The following is a 24,113-nucleotide window of genomic DNA, read 5'->3' as shown; positions in this document are numbered from 1 at the left end:
AACATTCTTCCACTACTCATGATGTATTGTAAGCCACTTTGAGCCTGCAAAGAGGTGGGATAAGGTGGGATACAAATGCAACAAACAAATAAATAAATAAATATGAACACCAGCAAACTATTCCTAATTACTTAGTCTCTCCCTAACCTACTACTCATTCACAACCCCCAATACAGACAACACGACTCCTACAACATTCAAACTACTCACACAAACAATACATAATATGCATATTCAAAAAATTAAACAATGGCAAGGAAAACCTGCCAGTCTGGATCACCATCAACAGAAAGAAACGAAAGGACGCAACAGACTCACAAACCAAGAAGGAAGACCGCTGATAAAAATTAAAACCACCGCAAACTCACGGTAATCCGTTGGGTTGGTCGTGAGCCCTTGGGCCCTGTCCGAGGCCAGCGGGGCGCTGACCCAGGCCAAGGGGAGACCGACCCACCACCACACACCCCAGCTACACAATACCCCTAAGCTACCCCTCCCCGCAGTGCCTCAGGAAGAAGGGAAATAGGCAAACAGGCGGGCCTTGCTGCTGAACCGGAACCCACGCACACAGAGCCACTCGTGCGGACCTTACGGCCGAACAGGAACCCAGACACACACGGGGGGTGAAAGAACCCAGAGGGCCCCCCGGGACCCCAAAATGTCAGATACATGCTGAACACCAGCGATAGGGTAGAGGGAGAAACAAAAGAACCAGAGCGGGCCACGCCCACCCCGGGGACTAGCGCAGGGCAGGGGAACTAACACAGCAACCCCCAAAAGGGTTAGGAAGCCCCAGGCAGAAGCCAGAGGAACCAGACACAAAAGGAAGGCAAAATGCCTTTGCCCCAAACCCACAGCAGACAGAGGCAACCAGAACACAAAGGGACACTAGAGAGAGAGAGAGAGAGCTCCCTAAATCAACAAACAAACAGAGAGAACGCTTCCCCGAGGGGAAGCAGGGCCGATAGAACAAACACACTGTCAGAGGCAGGGACACAAAACACACAGTACACAAAGGGTTAAACTCACTGAGCCAGCAGGCCGGGACACTGGGAAGAGAAATCCTTAGAGTAAACAAACAACCAGAGAGGACGCTCTCAGACAAGCAGCCTAGCTGAGACGAAAGCTGAACAAAGCCCAACCCCCACTGAGGAACAAGCAATTGGCTTCCCACAGAGAGCAGCAGCCAGCGAAGGGAAGCCCAGCTGGAGGCAAGAGAACTAATTAAACACACACACACACACACACACACACACACACACCCACGCTGGCCACAGCTAACACAAACAAAGGGAAAGGAAAGAAATCCCTGAACAGGGAACTCAGATCAAAGTCAGAGCACAGAGCACTTTCTGACCAAGAGCTGCTGCTTTCAAGTCACCATAAGAGTGTGAGTAACGCCAAAGCAAGGCTGGGAGTAACACGCAGGCTTAAGTAGACTCACAGACGTCAGCACAAACCCTGGCAGCCAATCAAGAGACGTCTCCCTGCCAAGCCGGCAGAATCATAACATCACCCCCCCTTCAAGGGCCCCCTCTACCCCGGCCACGAGGTTTAGGCTTGTGAGGGAAAAGGCGATGGAACCGTTTGACTAAGACCGGCGCGTGGACATGAGTAGCGTCCTCCCAGGAGTTGTCTGCCGGCCCATATCCCTTCCACGCAATGAAATACTGGAGATGTCCCAGGAAGCGCCTCGCATCCAAGACATCCCGGACTTCGTATTCCCCCTGGGAGGCTGAGACGGCTGGACTAGCAGGCAATGCAGGCAAAGCCCCTTTTCTCAGAATCACAGGCTTCAGCAAGGGCACATGAAAGGTGTTATGTACCCGTAATGTAGGTGGTAACTTTAGCTGATAACAGACCCGATTCACTTGCCTCACAATAGGATACAGGCCCACAAATCGAGAGCGGGAGGAGGGGATCTTCAGATGAAGATTACACGTGGACAACCACACCAAGTTGCCAGGCTGGAAGCTCGGTTCCACTCTGCGATACCTATCTGCTTGGCGTTTCATACGAGTGGAGGTCACTCGCAGTGCTTTCTGAACTGACGACCAAATTGCTAGGAGCGAAGTCACCGCATTGGCTGCTGCTGGGACATCCAAGTTGGTTTTCAAGGGGGATGGTATCCGCGGATGTCTTCCATATACGATGTAAAAGGGCGAAGCACCCGTGGCCGAGCTCACTCGGTTGTTATGAGCGAATTCTGCCCAAGGCAGCAGCTGACTTCAGTCATTGTGGTGCTCATTGACATACATCCGCAGGAACTGCTTCAGGCATTAGTTCACGACGAGAAGTTCAGCTTTATTTCAAGGGCCCGATTCAGGGCTCTCCAGAACTTTGAAACAAACTGTACTCCTTGATCGGAGGTTATAGATTCCGGCAGACCATGGAGACGAAAAATAGCGCTGATGAAATACTGTGCCAGCTTCACTGCCGAAGGAAGAGTAGGCATGGGTACGAAGTGGGCCATTTTAGAAAACCGGTCTACCACTACCCAGACAACTGTGTGCCCTTCAGAGTTAGGCAGATCCGTAACAAAGTCCATGGCAATGTGGGCCCACGGTCTCTCAGGTACCGGTAAAGGCATCAGCAACCCCTGGGGTCTCCGACGGTCGGCTTTATGCTGGGCGCACTCAGGACACGCAGCCACGAACTCCTGCACATCCCGATCAAGTGAAGGCCATCAATACTGCTGGGAGATGAACCACTTGGTTCCCAGGATCCCGGGATGTCCTGCCATTCGAGAGGCATGCTCCCATTGGAGTGTCCTTTCAGCCGGGGTGGCACAAAGGTCATACCCGCAGGTACTGCTAGCGTCATCGTGGGCACAATGACATCAGGTTTAATTACATACTGCAGGGGTTCTTCCTCCAGGTTAGCCTCCATGGACCTGGAGAGGGCATCTGCCTTGATGTTCTTCTCCGCTGGACGATAGGTCAGAATGAAATCAAAGCGGGAGAAGAATAGTGCCCACCGGGCCTGGCGAGGACTCAGCCTTCTCGCTTCTCGTAAATAAGTCAGGTTTTTATGGTCCGTGAACACTGTGAAGGGCTCCTGTGCCCCCTCTAGCAGATGATGCCATTCTTCCAAAGCCAACTTAATGGCTAACAGCTCCTGATCCCCGATGGCATAATTCTTCTCCGCGGGGGGAATACTTCCTAGAAAGAAGGCACATGGGAGGAGTTTCCCACTGGAGTGGGCCTGAGACAGCACTGTTCCTACGCCAACCGATGATGCGTCCACTTCCACGAAAAATTTATTTGCCGGATTGGGATGGCGCAACACTGGAGCTCCAACAAACGCCTATTTCAGCTTCTCAAAGGCTTGACACGCCTCAGGCGACCAGTTGCGGGCGTCAGTGTTCTTCTTAGTCAAGGCAGTAAGAGGGGTAGTCAGGGACAAGTAATTCCAAATAAACTGCCTATAGTAGTTTGCAAAACCTAAGAAGCGCTGTAGAGCCTTACGCCCTGTAGGTTGCTGCCAGTGCAGGATGGCTGTCAGCTTACTGGGGTCCATACGCAGCCCGTGGTTAGAAATTATGTACCCCAGGAAGAGTAGTTTGGAGTGATGGAAGAGGTGGTTCTCCCTCAACCGCTGCAACACGGTCTTCACGTGCTCCTGGTGCTCTTCCTCAGCCTGCGAAAAAATCAAAATGTCATCCAAGTAGACCATCACAAACTTATACAGGAGATCCCTGAAAATGTCATTCATGAAGGCTTGGAATACGGCTGGAGCATTAGCTAGTCCAAACGGCATTACCAGGTATTCATAATGCCCGTCGCGGGTGTTAAACGCCGTCTTCCACTCATCCCCCTCCTTGATCCGCACAAGGTTATAGGACCCCCTGAGATCGAGCTTGGAGAAGATCTGGGCCCCCTGGAGGTGGTCAAACATCTCAGAAATCAAGGGAAGGGGGTATTTGTCCTTCCGTGTGATGGCATTGAGTCCCCTGTAGTCAATACAGGGGCGCAACCCCCCGCCCTCCTCCACGAAGAAGAATCCAACCCCCGCGGGCGATTTGGAGGGCCGGATGAAGCCTCGAGCTAGGTTCTCTCGAATATACTGGGACATGGCTTCCGTCTCTGGCCGGGATAGGGGGTATACGCGGCCACGAGGAGGTTCAGTGCCTGGTAGTAGCTCTATGGCACAGTCATAGGAGCGATGGGGAGGCAGAATGTCTGCTTGCTGTTTGGAAAAAACATCTCCAAAGGATCTGTATGGCCCAGGTAACGTAACATTGGCTCGATCCAAAGGAAGCGTCACTGGGGCTGGCGAGACCTTATCTAAGCAGACCTTCAGTTCACCCCGGGCCCAATCAGTGCAGGGGTTATGCAGGCGAAGCCAGGGTAGTCCCAGGATTATGGCCTCAGTGGCCGATGGAAGGACGTAGAAGGAGATAGCTTCTTTGTGTAGGACTCCTACCCGTATGGTCATAGGTACGGTCCTGGAGCGTAGAACTCCCTGAACCAGTCCCCAAGCCGCTGTAACAGTGATGGACAGAGGTAACTCCACCGTAGGAATTTGATGAACCCGCACCAGGTCCGCATTGATAAAGTTGCCTCCTGCCCCCGAGTCAACTAGCGCCTCAAAACAAGGGGTATCCTTAATCGCCAGTAGAACTGGCACCAAAACCTGCATCCAAGGGGAGACGGACTTCGGCCCCGACCCGGTCTCCCTAGCCGGTATCAGGGCTGCTGGTTTCCCGACTCCTTTCTCTTTGGGCACTCACGGACAAAGTGCCCCTTCACTGCACAATGCAGGCACAGCCCCTTAGAGCGTCTCCGTTGTCTCTCCTGGGCCACCCGGTCAATCTGCATAGGTTCAGACCCATCGGGCGCACCCAGTGACTGGGAAGCAGGGCTCTTGTGCGAGCTCCTTGAGTTAGCCCCTGCAACCTGCTGACCAGCGCAACGTTCACAGGCCCGCTCCCTGAACCAGATGTCCACCTGGGTGCAGAGACGGATGAGGTCGTTCAGATCTGAGGGCAGCTCCCGGCATGTGAGTTCGTCCTTAATGTTGGCCGAGAACCCATGCCAGAATACCGCAGTCAGGCTTGGGTTATCCCAACCTAGCTCCGCGGCCAAGGTCCGAAACTGGATGGCGTACTCACCCAGAGAGAGTTGCCCCTGATGTAGGTTCAACAGCTGAGTCGCCGCCGAGGAGGGCTTCCCGGGTTCCTCAAAGATGAGCTGAAATTGCTTCAGAAACTCTGCCAAGTTATCCAGAAGGGGATCCTTCTTCTCCCATAATGGAGAGGCCCAGGCCAGAGCAGGTCCCGCCAGTAGGGAGATGATATATGCCACCTTCGCCCTATCCGACGGAAAATCTCGGGCCTGCAACTCCAAAACAATTTGGCACTGATTAAGGAAGCCCCGACAGGTCTTACTATCGCCCTCGTACCGTGGAGGCTGAGCCACCCGAATACCTCGGCCACATGCGAGGGAACTTGGCGGTGTGCGAGCCGATGGGCCCTCCGCAGCCCCAGTGCCGGTCAACGAGTCCACACGCTGACTCAGCGTGTTCACAACTTCCGATACCTGTTGTAGCTGAGCATGCAGCTGCTGGAGCTGCTGGGAGATGGTTCGGTTGAGCTCATGGCTTTTGGCGTTCTGTAATCCGTTGGGTTGGTCGTGAGCTTTTGGGCCCTGGCCGAGGCCAGCGGGGTGCCGATCCAGGCCAAGGGGAGACCGACCCACCACCACACACCCCAGCTACAGAATACCCCTAAGCTACCCCTTCCCGCAGTCCCTCAGGAAGAAGGGAAATAGGCAAACAGGTGGGCCTCGTGGCCGAACCGGAACCCATGCACACAGAGCCACTCGTGCGGGCCTCACGGCCGAACAGGAACCCAGACACACACAGGGGGGGGGGGGGTGAAAGAACCAGAGGGCCCCCCGGGACCCCAAAATGTCAGATACGCGCTGAACACCAGCAATTGGGCAGAGGGAGAAACAAAAGAACCAGAGCGGGCCATGCCCACCCCGGGGACTAGCGCAGGGCAGGGGAACTAACACAGCAACCCCCAAAAGGGTTAGGAAGTCCCAGGCAGAAGCCAGAGGAACCAGACACAAAAGGAAGGCAAAAAGCCTTTGCCTCAAACCCACAGCAGACAGAGGCAACCAGAACACAAAGGGTTAAGCTTGTAGAGCCAGCAGGCACACCAGAGAGAGAGAGAGAGCTCCCTAAATCAACAAACAAACAGAGAGAACGCTTCCCCGAGGGGAAGCAGGGCTGGGAGAACAAACACACTGTCAGAGGCAGGGACACAAAACACACAGTACACAAAGGGTTAAACTCACTGAGCCAGCAGGCCGGGACACTGGGAAGAGAAATCCTTAGAGTAAACAAACAACCAGAGAGGACGCTCTCAGACAAGCAGCCTAGCTGAGACGAAAGCTGAAGAAAGCCCAGCTCCCACTGAGGAACAAGCAGCTGGCTTCCCACAGAGAGCAGCAGCCAGCGAAGGGAAGCCCAGCTGGAGGCAAGAGAACTAATTAAACACACCCCCCGCTGCCCCCAGCTAACACAAACAAAGGGAAAGGAAAGAAATCCCTGAACAGGGAACTCAGATCAAAGTCAGAGCACAGAGCACGTTCTGACCAAGAGCTGCTGCTTTCAAGTCACCACAAGAGTGTGAGTAACGCCAAAGCAAGGCTGGGAGTAACACACAGGCTTAAGTAGACTCACAGATGTCAGCATAAACCCTGCCAGCCAATCAGAAGAGATGCCCCCCCCTCTCTCCCATGCCAAGCCGGTAGAATCATAACAACTGAACACCACCACCAACAAATACAAATAGGATACATCAATGCCAGATCGGCAGTCAATAAAACCACAATACTAACCGACTGGATCACAACTGATCATCTCGACTTCCTACTCATAAGCGAAACTTGGATCCATGACCCCAAAGATCCAATAATACTAGAGCTCTGCCCCCCCAGGATACAAAATTACCCACTGGAGAAGAGAAGGAAAAAGAGGAGGAGGAATCGCAATATTCTTTAAATCCCAATTCACAGTCACAACAACAGCAGAGTCTATTCTTCCCCAACTTGAAATAGCCTCAGTCAGAATCAACCACCCCAACCTACGTTATCACCTAAACCTAATCTTATTCTATAGACCCCCGGGCATTTGGCGAGACTCACAAATACACTTTCTGGACTTTATATCAAACACCTGTGTTACTACCCAGAACCTCCTCATAGCAGGAGACATCAATCTTCACCTTGAAGATAATAACTTAAGCAATGTACACGAATGCAAAGACTTCATGCAACTATGGGAACTCCACTGGCCAGACACACAACCCACCCATAACAAAGGACACACACTAGACATCATCACCCACAAATTCTCACCAGAACCAAATATCACACTAATAGACACAAAATGGACAGCCAGGCCATGGTCCGACCACCACAGTGCAAACCTCACCCTCCACTGGAGAACAAAAAAGTCACAACAAAAAGAAAAACAACAAACATATACTACGAGAGGCAAAATAGACCCACTAACATTCTGGCAACAACTCTACACAGACGAATGGACTCACCCCATTTTCTCCAAGAATGGGATAACAGATGCAGAATAACACTAGACAACATAGCACCACTTCAAACCAGAACCTCACATAGAAAAAACTCAATACCATGGTTTAACGAAGAATTGAAAGAACTAAAAACAAAAGTCAGAAGATTGGAAAGAGCATGGAGCAAGAAAAAGACGAAAACACACACAAAGACTGGAAACAACTACAAAGAAAATACAAATACACGATCAGACAAACTAAAAGGACCTATTACAAAACCAAAATAGGACCAAACTATAAGGATACACACAAACTCTTCTCACTCGTAAACAGTCTTCTAAATACTACCAAGGTCACCTCAAACAACGCAGATACCCCATCAGCAACCAACCTTGCAAACTACTTCAACGAAAAAAAATCATTAAACTCCTACTCATGATACCCACTAACACAACGGACTATACATATAGTAACATAGTAGATGACGGCAGAAAAAGACCTGCACGGTCCATCTAGTCTGCCCACGATAAACTCATGTGTATACCTTACCTTGATTTGTACCTGTCTTTTTCAGGGCACAGACCATATAAGTCTGTGCAGCAGTATTTCCCGCCTCCCAACCACCAGTCCCGCCTCCCATCACCGGCTCCGGCACAGACCCCGTATAAGTCTGCCCTCCCCCATCCTAGCCTCTCAACCACCAACCCCTCTTCCCCCCGCCACCCAATTTCAGCTAAGCTTCTGTGGATCCATTCCTTCTGCACAGGATTCCTTTATGCCTGTCCCACGCATGCTTGAATTCCGTTACCGTTTTCATCTCCACCACCTCCCGCGGGAGGGCATTCCAAGCGTTCACCACCCTCTCCGTGAAGAAATACTTCCTGACATCTTTCCTGAGTCTGCCCCCTTCAATCTCATTTCATGTCCTCTCGTACTACCGCCTTCCCCTCTCCGGAAAAGATTCGTTTGCGGATTAATACCTTTCAAATATTTGAACGTCTGTATCATATCACCCCTGTTCCTCCTTTCCTCCAGAGTATACATGTTCAGGTCAGCAAGTCTCTCTTCATACGTCTTGGAACGCAACTCCCATACCATCCTTGTAGCTTTTCTTTGTACCGCTTCCATTTTTTTAACATCCTTCGCAAGGTATGGCCTCCAAAACTGAACACAATACTCCAGGTGGGGCCTCACCAACGTCTTATACAGGGGCATTAAAACCTCCTTTTTTCTGCTGGTCACACCTCTCTCTATACAGCCTAGCAACCTTCTCGCTACGGCCACCGCCTTGTTGCACTGTTTCATAGGCTTTAGGTCCTCAGATACTATCACCCCAAGATCCCTCTCCCCGTCCGTGACTATCAGGCTCTCCCCACCTAACACATACGCCTCCCTTGGATTTCTACTCCCTAAGTGCATCACTTTGCATTTCTTCGCATTGAATTTTAATTGCCAAACGTTAGACCATTGTTCCAGCTTCTTCAGATCTTTTTTCATGTTTTCCACTCCCTCCGGGGTGTCCACTCTGTTGCAAATCTTGGTGTCATCCGCAAAAAGGCAAACTTTACCTTGTAACCCTTCGGCAATGTCACTCACAAATATATTGAACAGAATGGGCCCCAGCACCGATCCCTGAGGCACTCCACTACTCACCTTTCCCTCCTCCGAGCGAACTCCATTCACTACCACCCTCTGGCGTCTGCCCGTCAACCAGTTCCTAATCCAGTTCACCACTTCGGGTCCTATCCTTGAATGTCTAGACCCAAATCCCAGAGAATACCCAGCAGATCGATCATGGACCGACTTTGACACGCTCTCATCAAAAGAAATCTCAAATTGGCTAGGAAAATACGCCAAATCGCAATGCAAATTAGACACTCAATTCTGCACGAGTCCCAATCAAGATTTCGGACGAATCACAGCACCGAAACTGTACTAGTGTCTGCAATGAACACATACATACAAGCAATTGCGACTGGTAACAACATCCTCCTCCTGCAATTCGACATGTCTAGTGCCTTTGACATGGTTAACCACGATATACTAATACATATACTAGAATACTTCGGAGTAGGAGGCACTGTTCTCAAATGGTTGAAAGGATTCCTGACCACAAGATCATACCAAGTAATAACGAACGAGGACAGATCACCACAATGGATACCTGAGTGTGGAGTCCCCCAAGGATCCCCGCTCTCACCAACATTATTCAACCTCATGATGATACCTCTTGCCAAGCTACTAGCCAATCAAAACCTCAACCCCTACATCTACGCAGATGACGTCACAATTTACATTCCATTCAAACATGATCTAAATGAAATTACCAATGAAATCAACCAAAGCCTCCAAATAATGCACACCTGGGCAGATGCATTCCGACTAAAACTTAACGCAGAAAAAACACAATGCCTTGTACTCACCTCACAACATAACACAAAAAACTTCAACACCCTAACCACACCATACTGTTCCCTTCCGGTCTCACAAAACTTGAAAATTCTTGGAGTCACACACACAGAAAAACAGAATGGGGTTCACACTCTCCACAGCAATCGAACACAACCGAAATTATTTAATATTATCCAATGCAACATATTCAATGAGCATTAGACGTATTATTAATGTATTTCTCTGTTAATTTATATGTTTTGTTAATATATCTATGTTCAATTTTAATTTTATTTACAATTTAAATGCCTGAATCTTCTTTATAATTGTATCTGTGATGTTTTAACAAACTTTCTTTAGAATTATATAAATACATGGTTGTTTATGATTATGCAAATGATTAGTTTTTTAAAGATATCTTTTTTATATATGTGTTTTTATATGTTTATAATTTTGTAGACCCCTGAGGAAGGCTGATACAGCCGAAACACGGACCGTGTTGGGTCCTAATAAAGGCTTTTCTGGAGCATCTTACCCTTGAGTGTGGTGACTGATCTCTTGACATTGGGCCCTCTCCACCTTTCTTTTTTCTGTTAAATTCTTGGAGTCACCATTGATCGAAACCTCGCTCTTGACACCCATGTGAAAAACACGACCAAAAAGATGTTCTACACCATGTGGAAACTTAAAAGAGTAAAACCTTTCTTCCCGAGATACATCTTCCATACTCTGGTACAGTCAATGGTAATAAGTCATCTGGACTACTGCAATGCACTGTACGCCGGGTGCAAAGAACAAACAATCAAAAAACTCCAAACTGCCCAGAATACGGCCGCCAGACTCATATTTGGAAAGACTAAATATGAAAGTGCAAAACCACTAAGAGAGAAACTTCACTGGCTCCCACTGAAGGAACGTATTGCATTCAAAATCTGCACGATTGTACACAAAATCATTCATGCAGATGCCCCAATCTACATGCTAAACCTTGTGGATCTACCTCCCAGAAATGCCACAAGATCATTTCGCAAATTTCTCAACCTGCACTACCCCAGCTGCAAAGGACTGAAGTATAAACTGATGCATGCTACTACCTTCTCGTACATGAGCACGCAGTTATGGAATGCATTACCCACAGACTTGAAAGCAATCAACGAAACAACTATCTTTCGAAAATCTCTGAAAACATTCCTCTTCAACAAGGCCTACAATGAACACCTATATCCTCATTAAGTCACCTCACCAACCCACTCAATCATGAAAGCTCACCTTATACAACTATCGTAAGCACTCCCTTCCTTCTTCCCTCTTCCCTTCTTCCTTCTTCTCTCTTCCCTTCCTTGATCGCTACACATTACTAACTGTATCAGAAATCCTGATATGACAATGTCAACAAATTTATGTAAGCCACATTGAGTCTGCAAATAGGTGGGGGAATGTGAGATACAAATGCAATAAAATAAATACATAAAAATAGATTAAGCAGTAAAGTTATTTATTTGGATTTAACTGACACCTTTTTCAGTTGTTACATTCAGTGAGTTACATTCAGCTACAGTAGGTTTTTCCCTGTCCCTTGAGGGCTTACAATCTAAGTTTTGTATCTGAGGCAATGGAGAGTTAAATGACTTCCCCAGGGTCACAAGGAGCAGCATAAGGATTTGAATGGGTCTTCCCTGGTTCTCAGCCCTCTGCTCTAACCATTAGGCTATGCCACCCCCTTACTCTTAATTGCTTTAAACTGAGACACCTAAGGTTAAGCTTTCCTTGGATGCTCCTAAGTTAAGATTTCTAAATTAAGCATCTAGAGGGCAATTCTGTAAATGGGTGCCTAATTGGAGCCTATTCTATAGAGGAAAGTAAGCGTCTATTTTCATTTATAGAATACTAGTGTAACCGTATATGTTTGTATGTATGTGTTTAGGCGCAAACACAGCAGCCATAGATCCAGGAGATACATGCGTAACTTATACTTAGAATGCTCACTTCTAAGCTACGATGTATTTACAATATGTGCATAGTTACAGAATAGCATGTTGCCAGATTATTGGCATTTATGTGCATATGAGCATGCATTCATGAGTATATGCCAGTATTCTGGTCATTTATGTGCATCTTTGGCACCTAATTGTTGGAGCCCACCTTATAGAATTACCCCCTAAAGTGGGAAATCAGCACTGAGCATTTGACTTCATTCCCCTTGCACAGAGCCATCACATTTTTAAATTCAAAAGTCTAGGTGCCTAGAACTTTTGGAAATAGGTGTATGACTATTTTTTGAAAATAGACCTCTAAATATTGCTAAGGCACAGGCAGGTAAATGACTGGTCACAATAAGTGGCTTGACAGTGGCAGGTCTTCAGGTTGTCTTCTCATTACTCTCTCCTATCCTGGGAAGAGTCTTGGGCAGTCAGTGCTATGAAGCGGCCTTCACCTTCTGTCCTGCTTCTTGCCTTAAGTAGGGGATAGATTTAATTAATCTGATCAATGATGTTGTATTGCTTGGTTGTAACTTTCTGTTATTTTTTTTCTCTTTCTTTCCCTTACAGAAGATGCAGAGTTGGTACAGTGTAAGTCCCAAAAATTTTTCTTTTCTTTTTCAGTTAGTCTTGCCCCCTTGTTCCGTCTGTCTCTCGCAGAACATTACAGCAGAATTTGAAGGCCCATCCTGTCTGCTCAGTTTAATTGCTGGTACTGTACCTTAGACTCCCAGCTTGTGTCTGCCTTTTCTGCATCCTCTCTGCTTATCCCAGACCGTCTCAATTCTCTTAACAGTTTTGTCTCCACCAGTTGTATGTATCTGCCTTCTGATTCCACCTCATTGGAGTCTCCTACTATTACCCCATGTTCTTCAGAATTCATTTCTCTCAAAAATGTTTGCTTCTTGTGCATTGTTTTTATACATGTGAGCAATTTGAATGTTTCTATCATCACTTCTGTTTTCTTTTTTTAGTCATTTAAATTTTATTGGGATCATTAGCACATATATCAGCGCAACAGAACTCAAAACTGCTTTATTATGACTACCATACTTTAATACTTCTATAGTTTATAGTTTATTCAAATTTTCTATTCCGCCTGGCTAACAAAAATCACAACAGTGTACAGTAAATATACAATATTAAAAAGCACAGAAAAAGAACGCTACTTAAAAATAGGACAGCCTAGGGAGGAAGTGACATCATTGTACTGAATGCACAAAGGCAGACGGTCTGCAAACTCCAAGATGGAAAACGAAAAAGAGCAGATCGTGTGAAAATAAGATGTAATTTATTTAAACAGTATAGCAATACTCATGTAAATACAAACAGCCCGACACAGGCCGTGTTTCGCCCAACTGGGCTGCTTCAGGGGCTATACAAGGGTCCTTTGCTGCCAAATATAAGGCAGACGGAGCAAGTCCTGTCAATTGATATATGAAGAATTGGTTTGGAAAAAAAACAGCTTGATCAGAGATTCCAAAAAATAATAATCCGCTGACATAGAGCCAGTACCACAGTCACGTATCTCTGAGATCGCTGAGATACGTGACTGTGGTACTGCTATACTGTTTAAATAAATTACATCTTATTTTCACACGATCTGCTCTTTTTCGTTTTCCATCATTGTACTGAATGGCAGCTTATCTTTTTGGCTCCTGCTTCATTCCACTTAATTTTTCTCCATCCTGATGCATCAAGGGTGTTTTTGTCTTTCTTTGGCCCGTAATTTGCTTTCTTTAGAGCTTGCTGTCATGAGTAAAACTTTACCTTTGATTCGGAAGGAAGATGAAAAGCACTCAGCTTGGCATGCCAGTAAGACGACACATTGCCATGCTTCCCTGGTCCTGGTCTCGACATCCTACTTGGATTCTGCACCATCCACTGTTGTCTTGCATTGCTGCTTCCCGAGGGGGTTATCCCTGTGAACTTAAGCAAGTCTTGAAGGAGATTCAGGCAGATATTAAGGCTGTAGTCTCAGTATATGTGCCTGATGAGCATCAGGATGCATTTTTTCTTAATCTCTGCTCTGTGCTGTCTGCTTTTGCTGTGGTCAAGCTTATTGTAACTGAGGATTTTAATGCTACTCTGTATTAGATTGTACAGCGATTGCATCCTACTCCCCTCACCCTTGCCCATCACTACCCACCTATCTCTTTTATTATTTTGCTATAAATATCTTTTCTCCGAGGACAAGCAGGCTGCTTGTTCTCACTGATGGGGTGACGTCCACGGCAGCCCCTCCAATCGGAAACTTCACTAGCAAAGGCCTTTGCTAGCTCTCGCGCGCCCATGCGCACCGCGCATGCGCGGCCATCTTCCCGCCCGAACCAGCTCATGTTCGTCAGTCTTCTTTTGTCCGCGCTCGGGACGGTCGTATTTTGCCGCCGTTTCGTGCCCAAGTTGACCCTCGCGCGTCTTCTCGATTTTGCTAAAAAAAAAAAGAAATAGAGAGAGACCTTTCGGTCTTGTCCCTTCCTGTGTGTCCAGTTTTTGCCCCAGCGTAAGTTTCCTTTCGCTTTCGGGATCGGCCTTTTTTGGCCTCAGTACGGGTTTTCTCTCTCTTATTTTTGGTGCCTTTCGTCGTCATCGCGAATTTTGATTTCGCTGGCGTGATTTTTCCGCCCATGTCATCGAAGTCTCCCAGCGGCTTCAAAAAGTGCACCCAGTGCGCCCGGGTAATCTCGCTCACTGATAGGCACGCTTCGTGTCTTCAGTGTCTGGGGGCTGGGCACCGCCTGCAGTCTTTGTGCTCTTTTACAAAAGATGACTCAGGTAGCGAGATTGGCCCAGTGGAACGTGTTGTTCTCGGGCTCTTCGTCGACTACAGCACGGGACGTATCGAGTGCATCGACGTCGAGGCTTCGACCCTCTGCATCGTCGGTACCGAGACATCGGAAGGCTGCGTCGACGTCGGTGGTACCGGGACCTCCGCTATTGCTGATGTCGTCGGACGGTGGTGCTTCGACTGGAGTGCAGGTGAGGGCTGTCCATTCCCCTGCTGGTGGCGGTGAGCCTTCGGGTGGGTCTCTTCCTGCCCTGAGGGCTCCTGCGGTACAGTCCCCCCCCCCCCCCCCCGAGACCGACCTTCTTCGGCCTCCGCCCCGAGGAAGCGACGGTTGGATTCTACGTCCTCGTCGGTACCAGGAAAGTCCGGTGACATGCTTCGTTTGAAGAAATCAAAGAAGCATTGACACCGGTCTCCTTCCCGGCTCGGTACCGAGAGCTCTGGGTCGCCGAGGGAGTCAGCACCCAGTAGGCATCGGCACCGGGAGGACCGCTCACCCTCTGTTCAGGAGGTGTCGATGTGCTCCCCCTTGGACAGGCCGGAACCGCCTTCATGCCCGGAACAGACTCTGACCTCGACGCCTGCATCGGCTTCCCAGTCTTTCTCCACAGCCGCTCTGCACGAGAGTCTCCGGGCTGTTCTTCCAGAGATTCTGGGAGAGCTGTTGCGCACCCCCGGTACCGTCGAGCGAGGCGCCGGCTGGCCCTTTGCCCGGGGTGAGGTCTCAGACATCGGTACCGTTTGCGGTGCCGGCTGCAGCCGCCTACCAGGAAGACTCCCCGACGACGTCGGCGGAGGGAGCTTCGCCGGTGCTGGCGAGGGAGTCTACCTCTCGGCGCTCTCACCTTGGCCGTGTTTCCACGGAGTCGAGTCGGGCACGGCTTCAGACACAGGTTCATGAACTTGTGTCTGACACCGATGGTGAGGCCTCGTGGGAGGAAGAGGAGGACATCAGATATTTCTCTGATGAGGAGTCTGATGGTCTTCCTTCTGATCCCACTCCCTCCCCTGAAAGGACCCGAGAGTCTGTCTTTTGCGGCCTTTGTCCGGGAGATGTCTACGGCCATCCCCTTCCCGGTGGTTGTGGAGGATGAGCCCAGGGCTGAAATGTTTGAGCTCTTGCTCAGGTGGATAGTCCTTCTCCACCTAAGGAAGCGTCCACAGTACCCATGCATCATGTCCTAAAAAAGACATTGCTGGCGAACTGGACCAAGCCTCTAACTAATCCCCACATTCCCAAGAAGATCGAATCCCAGTACCGGATCCATGGGGACCCAGAGCTGATGCGCACTCAGTTGCCTCACGACTCTGGTGTGGTGGATCTGGCCCTGAAGAAGGCTAAGAGTTCTAGGGAGCATACTTCGGCTCCCCCGGGCAAGGACTCTAGAACCTTAGACTCCTTTGGGAGGAAGGCTTACCATTCTTCTATGCTCGTGGCCAAGATTCAGTCCTACCAGCTCTACTCGAGCATCCACATGCGGAACAATGTGCGGCAGTTGGCGGGCTTGGTGGACAAGCTCTCTCCTGAGCAAGCCAAGCCGTTTCAGGAGGTGGTCAGGCAGCTGAAGGTGTGCAGAAAATTCCTGGCCAGAGGGGTATATGATACCTTTGATGTTGCGTCCAGGGCCGCTGCTCAAGGTGTGGTGATGCGCAGACTCTCAGGGCTGCGTGCCTCCGACCTGGAGAATAGAATCCAGCAGCGGATTGCGGACTCCCCTTGCCGAGCGGACAACATTTTTGGAGAAAAAGTCGAACAGGTGGTAGAACAGCTCCACCAGCGGGATAACGCTTTCGACAAATTCTCCCGCCGGCAGCCTTCAGCATCTACCTCTTCAGGTAGACGTTTTTATGGGGGAAGGAGGACTGTTTTCTACTCTTCTGGAAAGCGTAGGTACAATCCTCCCTCTTGACAGCCTGCGGCCCAGGCTAAGCCCCAGCGCGCTCGCTCTCGTCAGCAGCGTACGCCTCAGCAAGGCCCCACAGCTCCCCAGCAAAAGCAGAGGGCGAACTTTTGACTGGCTCCAGCAGAGCATAGCCGATGTCAAAGTGTCCGTGCCGGACGATCTGCCAGTCGGGGGAGGTTGAAAGTTTTTCACCAAAGGTGGCCTCTCATAACCTCCGACCAGTCGGTTCTCCAAATAGTCCGGCAAGGATACACCCTCAATTTGGCCGCCATGCCTCCAAATTGTCCACCGGGAGCTCAGTCCTTCAGCTTCCAGCACAAGCAGGTACCTGCAGAGGAACTCTCCACCCTTCTCAGCGCCAATTCGGTCGAGCCCGTGCCACCGGGGCAAGAAGGGCTGGGATTCTATTCCAGGTACTTCCTTGTGGAAAAGAAAACGGGGGATGCGTCCAATCCTAGACCTAAGAGCCCTGAACAAATATCTGGTCAAGGAAAAGTTCAGGATGCTTTCCCTGGGCACCCTTCTTCCCATGATTCAGCAAAACGATTGGCTATGCTCTCTGGACTTAAAGGATGCTTATACACACATCCCGATACTGCCAGCTCACAGACAGTATCTTCGATTTCGTCTGGGATCACGTCACTTCCAGTACTGTGTGCTACCCTTTGCCTTTGTGTGCGCCCAGAGTGTTCACGAAGTGCCTAGCTGTGGTAGCAGCAGCGCTTCGCAGGCTCGGAGTGCACGTGTTTCTTTATCTCGACGATTGGCTACGTCTTGCAAGGTTACGGATCAAGAAAGGGATCTGGGTGTCGTCGTCGATGATACGCTGAAACCTTCTGCTCAGTGTGCTGCTGCGGCTAGGAAAGCGAATAGAATGTTGGGTGTTATTAGGAAGGGTATGGAGTCCAGGTGTGCGGATGTTATAATGCCGTTGTATCGCTCCATGGTGCGACCGCACCTGGAGTATTGTGTTCAGTACTGGTCTCCGTATCTCAAAAAAGATATAGTAGAATTGGAAAAGGTACAGCGAAGGGCGACGAAAATGATAGTGGGGATGGGACGACTTTCCTATGAAGAGAGGCTGAGAAGGCTAGGGCTTTTCAGCTTGGAGAAGAGACGGCTGAGGGGAGATATGATAGAAGTGTATAAAATAATGAGTGGAATGGATCGGGTGGATGTGAAGCGACTGTTCACGCTATCCAAAAATACTAGGACTAGAGGGCATGAGTTGAAGCTACAGTGTGGTAAATTTAAAACGAATCGGAGAAAATTTTTCTTCACCCAACGTGTAATTAGACTCTGGAATTCGTTGCCGGAGAACGTGGTACGGGCGGTTAGCTTGACGGAGTTTAAAAAGGGGTTAGATAGATTCCTAAAGGACAAGTCCATAGACCGCTATTAAATGGACTTGGAAAAATTCCGCATTTTTAGGTATAACTTGTCTGGAATGTTTTTACGTTTGGGGAGCGTGCCAGGTGCCCTTGACCTGGATTGGCCACTGTCGGTGACAGGATGCTGGGCTAGATGGACCTTTGGTCTTTCCCAGTATGGCACTACTTATGTACTTATGTACTTATGTACTTATGAAGAACACTTCTGAGGCAGGAGCTCTACAGTCCATGCAGATGACTATTCGACTCCTGGAGCTACTAGGGTTTGTGATAAATTACCCAAAGTCCCACCTTCTCCCAGTACAGAGACTCGAATTCATAGGAGCTCTGCTGGATTCTCGGACGGCTTGTGCCTATCTCCCGGAGACGAGGGCCAGCAATCTGCTGTCCCTCGTCTCCCGGGTACGAGCGTCCCAGCAGATCGCAGCTCGGCAGATGTTGAGATTGCTTGGCCACATGGCCTCCACAGTCCATGTGACTCCCATGGCTCGTCTTCACATGCGATCTGCTCAATGGACCCTAGCTTCCCACCTGTCCACGAGTTTTCTCAAATCCCTGTACTGGTGGACGATTTGGGCCAATTTGACGCTGGGACGCCCCTTCCAAATTCCTCAGCCACAAAAGGTGCTGACTACGGATGCGTCTCTCCTGGGGTGGGGAGCTCATGTCGATGGACTTCACACCCAAGGAAGCTGGTCCCTCCAGGAACGCAATCTGCAGATCAATCTCCTGGAGTTACGAGCGGTCTGGAACGCTCTGAAGGCTTTCAGAGATCGGCTGTCCCACCAAATTATCCAATCAGGTTGCCATGTATTACAACAACAAGCAGGGGGGCACCGGATCTCACCCCCTGTGTCAGGAAGCCGTCAGCATGTGGCTCTGGGCTCGCCGTTACGGCATGTGGCTCCAAGCCACATATCTGGCAGGCGTAAACAACAGTCTGGCCGACAGGTTGAGCAGGATTATGCAACCTCACGAGTGGTCGCTCAATTCCGGAGTAGTGCGCCAGATCTTCCAAGTGTGGGGCACCCCCTTGGTAGATCTCTTCGTATCTCGAGCCAACCACAAGGTCCCTCAGTTCTGTTCCAGACTTCAGGCCCACGGTCGACTGGCATCGGATGCCTTCCTCCTGAATTGGGGGGAAGGTCTGCTGTATGCTTATCCTCCCATACCTCTGGTGGGGAAGACTTTGTTGAAACTCAAACAAGACCGGGGCACCATGATTCTGATTGCTCCCTTTTGGCCGCGTCAGATCTGGTTCCCTCTTCTTCTGGAGTTGTCCTCCGAAGAACCGTGGAGATTGGAGTGTTTTCCGACCCTCATCACACAGGACGAAGGGGTGCTTCTGCATCCCAACCTCCAGTGTCTGGCTCTCACGGCCTGGATGTTGAGAGCGTAGATTTGCCTCTTTGGGTCTGTCAGAGGGTGTCTCCCGTATCTTGCTTGCTTCCAGAAAAGATTCCACTAAGAGGAGTTACTTCTTTTTATGGAGGAGGTTTGCCGTCTGGTGTGACAGCAAGGCCTTAGATCCTCGCTCTTGTCCTACACAGACCCTGCTTGACTACCTTCTGCACTTGTCTGAGTCTTGTCTCAAGACCAACTCTGTAAGGGTTCACCTTAGCGCAATCAGTGCATACCATTACCGTGTGGAAGGTAAGCCGATCTCAGGACAGCCTTTAGTTGTTCGCTTCATGAGAGGTTTGCTTTTGTCAAAGCCCCCCGTCAAACCTCCTACAGGGTCATGGGATCTCAATGTCGTTCTCACCCAGCTGATGAAACCTCCTTTTGAGCCACTGAACTCCTGCCATCTGAAGTACTTGACCTGGAAGGTCATTTTCTTGGTGGCAGTTACTTCAGCTCGTAGAGTCAGTGAGCTTCAGGCCCTGGTAGCCCAGGCCCATTACACCAAATTTCATCATAATAGAGTAGTCCTCCGCACTCACCCTAAGTTCTTGCCGAAGGTAGTGTCGGAGTTCCATCTGAACCAGTCAATTGTCTTGCCAACATTTTTTCCCCGTCCTCATTCCTGCCCTGCTGAACGTCAGCTGTACACATTGGACTGCAAAAGAGCATTGGCCTTCTATCTGGAGCGGACACAGCCCAACAAACAGTCCGCCCAATTGTTTGTTTCTTTTGATCCCAACAGGAGGGGAGTGGCTGTGGGGAAACGCACCATATCCAATTGGCTAGCAGATTGCATTTCCTTCACTTACGCCCAGGCTTGGCTGGCTCTTGAGGGTCATGTAATGGCTCACAATGTCAGAGCCATGGCAGCGTCAGTGGCCCACTTGAAGTCAGCCACTATTGAAGAGATCTGCAAAGCTGCGACGTGGTCATCTGTCCACACATTCACATCTCATTACTGCCTGCAGCAGGATACCCAACGCGACAGTCGGTTCGGGCAGTCAGTGCTTCAGAATCTGTTCGGGGTTTAGAATCCAACTCCACCCCCCTAAGCCCATGTTTTATTCTGTTCCAGGCTACACTCTCTGTTAGTTGGATAAGTTTTTAGGTCAATCTCAGTTATGTCCTCACTGTTGCGAGGCCCAATTGACCATGTTTGTTGTTTTGAGTGAGCCTGGGGGCTAGGGATACCCCATCAGTGAGAACAAGCAGCCTGCTTGTCCTCGGAGAAAGCGAATGCTACATACCTGTAGAGGGTATTCTCCGAGGACAGCAGGCTGATTGTTCTCACAAACCCGCCCGCCTCCCCTTTGGAGTTGTGGCTTCCTTTGTCTTTGACTTGCTACTTGCGGGACTGACGAACACAAGCCAGTTCGGGCGGGAAGACGGCCGCGCATGCGCGGTGCGCATGGGCACGCGAGGGCTAGCAAAGGCCTTTGCTAGTGAAGTTTCCGATTGGAGGGGCTGCCGTGGACGTCACCCCATCAGTGAGAACAATCAGCCTGCTGTCCTCGGAGAATACCCTCTACAGGTATGTAGCATTCGCTACATTGTCTCTATCAATACTCTGTAATCCTTATTATTATGTAAACCGCATTGAAATGCTTTGCGTGGGAAAGCTCGGGGTACAAATGTAATAATACATAAATTAAATAAATCAAGCATGGACTATAAGCTTTCATGAGCATAGGGCAATTTGTTGAAAATTTGGCCCTGTTCGGTGCTTGGCGCTTAGGCCATCCCATAATTAGCGATTATATTTTCTTTTTTCATATGCATTCATCTTAACCTAGACTGGATTATATATTTTTGGACAGGTCTTTGTCAGATTTGGGGTCCCATCCACCATAGGTAACATTACAGTTTAAGATCATGTACCTGTATGGGCCACTGTTTCTTCGCTTAGAGATGAAGTGCAGAACAAATTATAGGTAATTAATAATTTATGGTTGCAAGATGATGAAATCTGTAAAAAAAAACATAGTAGATGACGGCAGAAAAAGACCTGCACGGTCCATCCAGTCTGCCCAACAAGATAAACTCATATGTGCTACTTTTTGTGTTTACCCTACTTTGATTTGTACCTGTCCTCTTCAGGGCACAGACCGTATAAGTCTGCCCAGCACTATCCCCGCCTCCCAACCTCCAGCCCCGCCTCCCACCACTGGCTCTGGCAGAGACCATATAAGTCTGCCCAGTACTATCCCCGCCTCCCAACCACCAGCCCCGCCTCCCACCACTGGCTCTGGCAGAGACCGTATAAATCTGCCCAGCACTAGCCCCGCCTCCCAACCACCAGCCCCGCCTCCCACCACCGGCTCTGTCACCCAATCTCGGTTAAGATGAGGATCCATTCTTTCTGAATAGGATTCCTTTATGTTTATCCCACGCATGTAAAGGCTACCGTACTGTTCTTACTCATTATTTAGATGATAATGTGTACTCTGACTTTCCTTGGGAATTATTTGGGATGTGCTTAAAGCTGTAACTCGGGATTACGTTATTAAAAAACCCAGTCAGTGCTCCATGGCCCATTGGCCCATTATGCCTTGCCCAGATTACTTCTTTGGAATCTCAGCATACAAATTCTCAATCTGTGGTGGTCCTTAGAGAACTCCAGGCCACTAAACTATAGCTTGATAGCCTTTATGTTTATGTTTATTCGATACTTGCTATACCACCTTTAGGCACAAACAATCAGCTAGACGGAAATTGTTAAAGAGAAGTGGGGATTACCCTAGCACCTGAGGATTAGACCACTGTTGAAAAACCTTTGTCTGAAGTATGATTGGCTGTTTTAGTCAAGGAGAATGCCATTAAAGTTCTGTACAGGTGGTACTTGACTCCTGCCCAACTTCACTTTATGTTTCCAACAGTTTCCTTGCTTTGCTGGAGAGGGTGTGGTGAGCAGGACACAATTAGGCATATTTTCAAAGCACTTTGGGAGGCTAAGTTCCATAGGTTTCTATGGAACTTTGGGAGGCTAAGTGCTTTGAAAATGAGCCCCAATGGCTCATATTTGGTGGTCCTGTATCAAAGCTAGAGCGTACTAGAATGCTATGCAGTCTAAACTGCAGTGTTGGGTTGGGTGCCCTATTCAATGGCATCCACAAGTTTTACTTTTTTGGCAAAAATCCCCAAGGACTTTTCTATTTCCAGTCTTTGTTTGTTTGCCAGGCCTTGAATGTAGCTAAACTGAATTTGGCCAGCCACTAGAAACAACACAGTGTCTCTTTTTTGGTTATGTGGTTGACTAAATTATGGTACCTTTGTGACATGGACCGTCTGATTGTGATCAAAAAAACATAATTTACCTAAGTTGGAAAAGATTTGGAAACCTTTCTTAACAAACTGCTCATACTGAATGTACATCGGTTGTTGTTTTGTTCTTGATGTTTTGGATCCTGTGAGTTTGATTGTTTCCTTGTTCTTTAGTTTGGTTTTTTTTTCCTATGGGGGGTTTACTTGTTTGGGGTAGGTCTGTTTCAAAAAAAATGTGTAGAAGTGTTTTATTACCTTATAATTACCTGTAATCCATTTGGGGGGTTGTAATAATCTCCCTATTTCCCATTGTACTCCAGGTATGGAATGGGTTTTTGTTTTGTCTTTCTCAGCTTTGTTATACCGGTTTGTTTCTTGTATGTATTCATAATCTAGATTGCAATAAAGACTTCTAAAAAAAAAAAAAATAGCCTACAACACTTACACAAAAATAACACACCAACAGAAACTATCTTGTCCCAGTACCCATCCTCATCCTGAATCTACATGCCCAAAAGCTGTGATAAAAAATGAGTCTTCAATAATACCTTAAAACGCTTCAGAGACCCTTCCCTTCAAAGATCAGTGGGGAACTGTTTCCACAGAAATGGCTGTAATGAGAAAAACACTGCTTCCTCAATAGACACTCTATGGACAGTAGCTGGAGAAGGAATCACCATTCTATGCAGAGAACCCAAATGCAACGTCCTTGCTGCGACATAGAAAGCAATTACTGAATCCAAATAGGGAGGCAAATTTTCATAAAGCAACCAATGTGCCAAGAACAATATTTTATTCTATAATGAGCCTCAGCTGTTTTTCAATTAACCCTGGCCACTCTGCTCCCCTCCTCCCTACTCATCTACTTATTCACAGGATACAGTTTTCCTATTCATCCACTTTTCAAAGGGCTACCATATTTGTACTAGGTGGCTAGTCCTGTTATGTTTGTCAGCTGAAATGCTACACATGACAAACAACTCCCGTAGCTGATCAAACATCCTCTACATATTGGGCAGTCTGGGCTGTTTCCTATAGGTTGCAGCCAACTGCTGCTATACAGTAGTTAAACTTTTCCAAGTAAGGATCATACTTCTGTAGGGGAACATTTAGCAGATAGCATTTAATATTAGACAGAATGTATAAGATAGTTCTCCGAGGACAAGCAGGCTGCTTGTTCTCACGACTGGGTGACGTCCGCGGCAGCCCCCACCAACCGGAAGAAGCTTCGCGGGACGGTCGGCACGCAGGGCACGCCCACCGCGCATGCGCGGCCGTCTTCCCGCCCGTGCGCGACCGCTCCCGCCAGTTACTTTTTTTCCGCGACTGGAGAGAGTTGTGCAATTGCCTCTCTCTCTGTTCAGCCGCCGGATTTTTCGACCGCGTTTACGCGGATCGTCGCTTTTGGATTCCCGTTCGGTTTCCTCTTTTCTTTTCTTTTGTCTTGTTAAAAAAAAA

At 48.7% G+C, this 24,113-nt stretch overlaps 1 protein-coding gene across 1 annotated transcript in view; it reads left to right on the top strand.

Moving 5' to 3' along the window:
• Positions 1 to 24,113, top strand: part of GRAMD1A (GRAM domain containing 1A) — an 894,680-nt gene that overhangs the window by 193,160 nt on the left and 677,407 nt on the right. Inside the window, 1 exon segment of the mRNA XM_030213386.1 lies at positions 12,478 to 12,498. Within this exon segment, the coding sequence (XP_030069246.1) occupies positions 12,478 to 12,498 (21 nt within the window).

Source organism: Microcaecilia unicolor, chromosome 8, assembly GCF_901765095.1.
Source record: "Microcaecilia unicolor chromosome 8, aMicUni1.1, whole genome shotgun sequence".
NCBI classification, from domain to species: Eukaryota; Metazoa; Chordata; class Amphibia; order Gymnophiona; family Siphonopidae; genus Microcaecilia; species Microcaecilia unicolor.
This window is presented reverse-complemented; position numbering and strand designations above follow the sequence as displayed.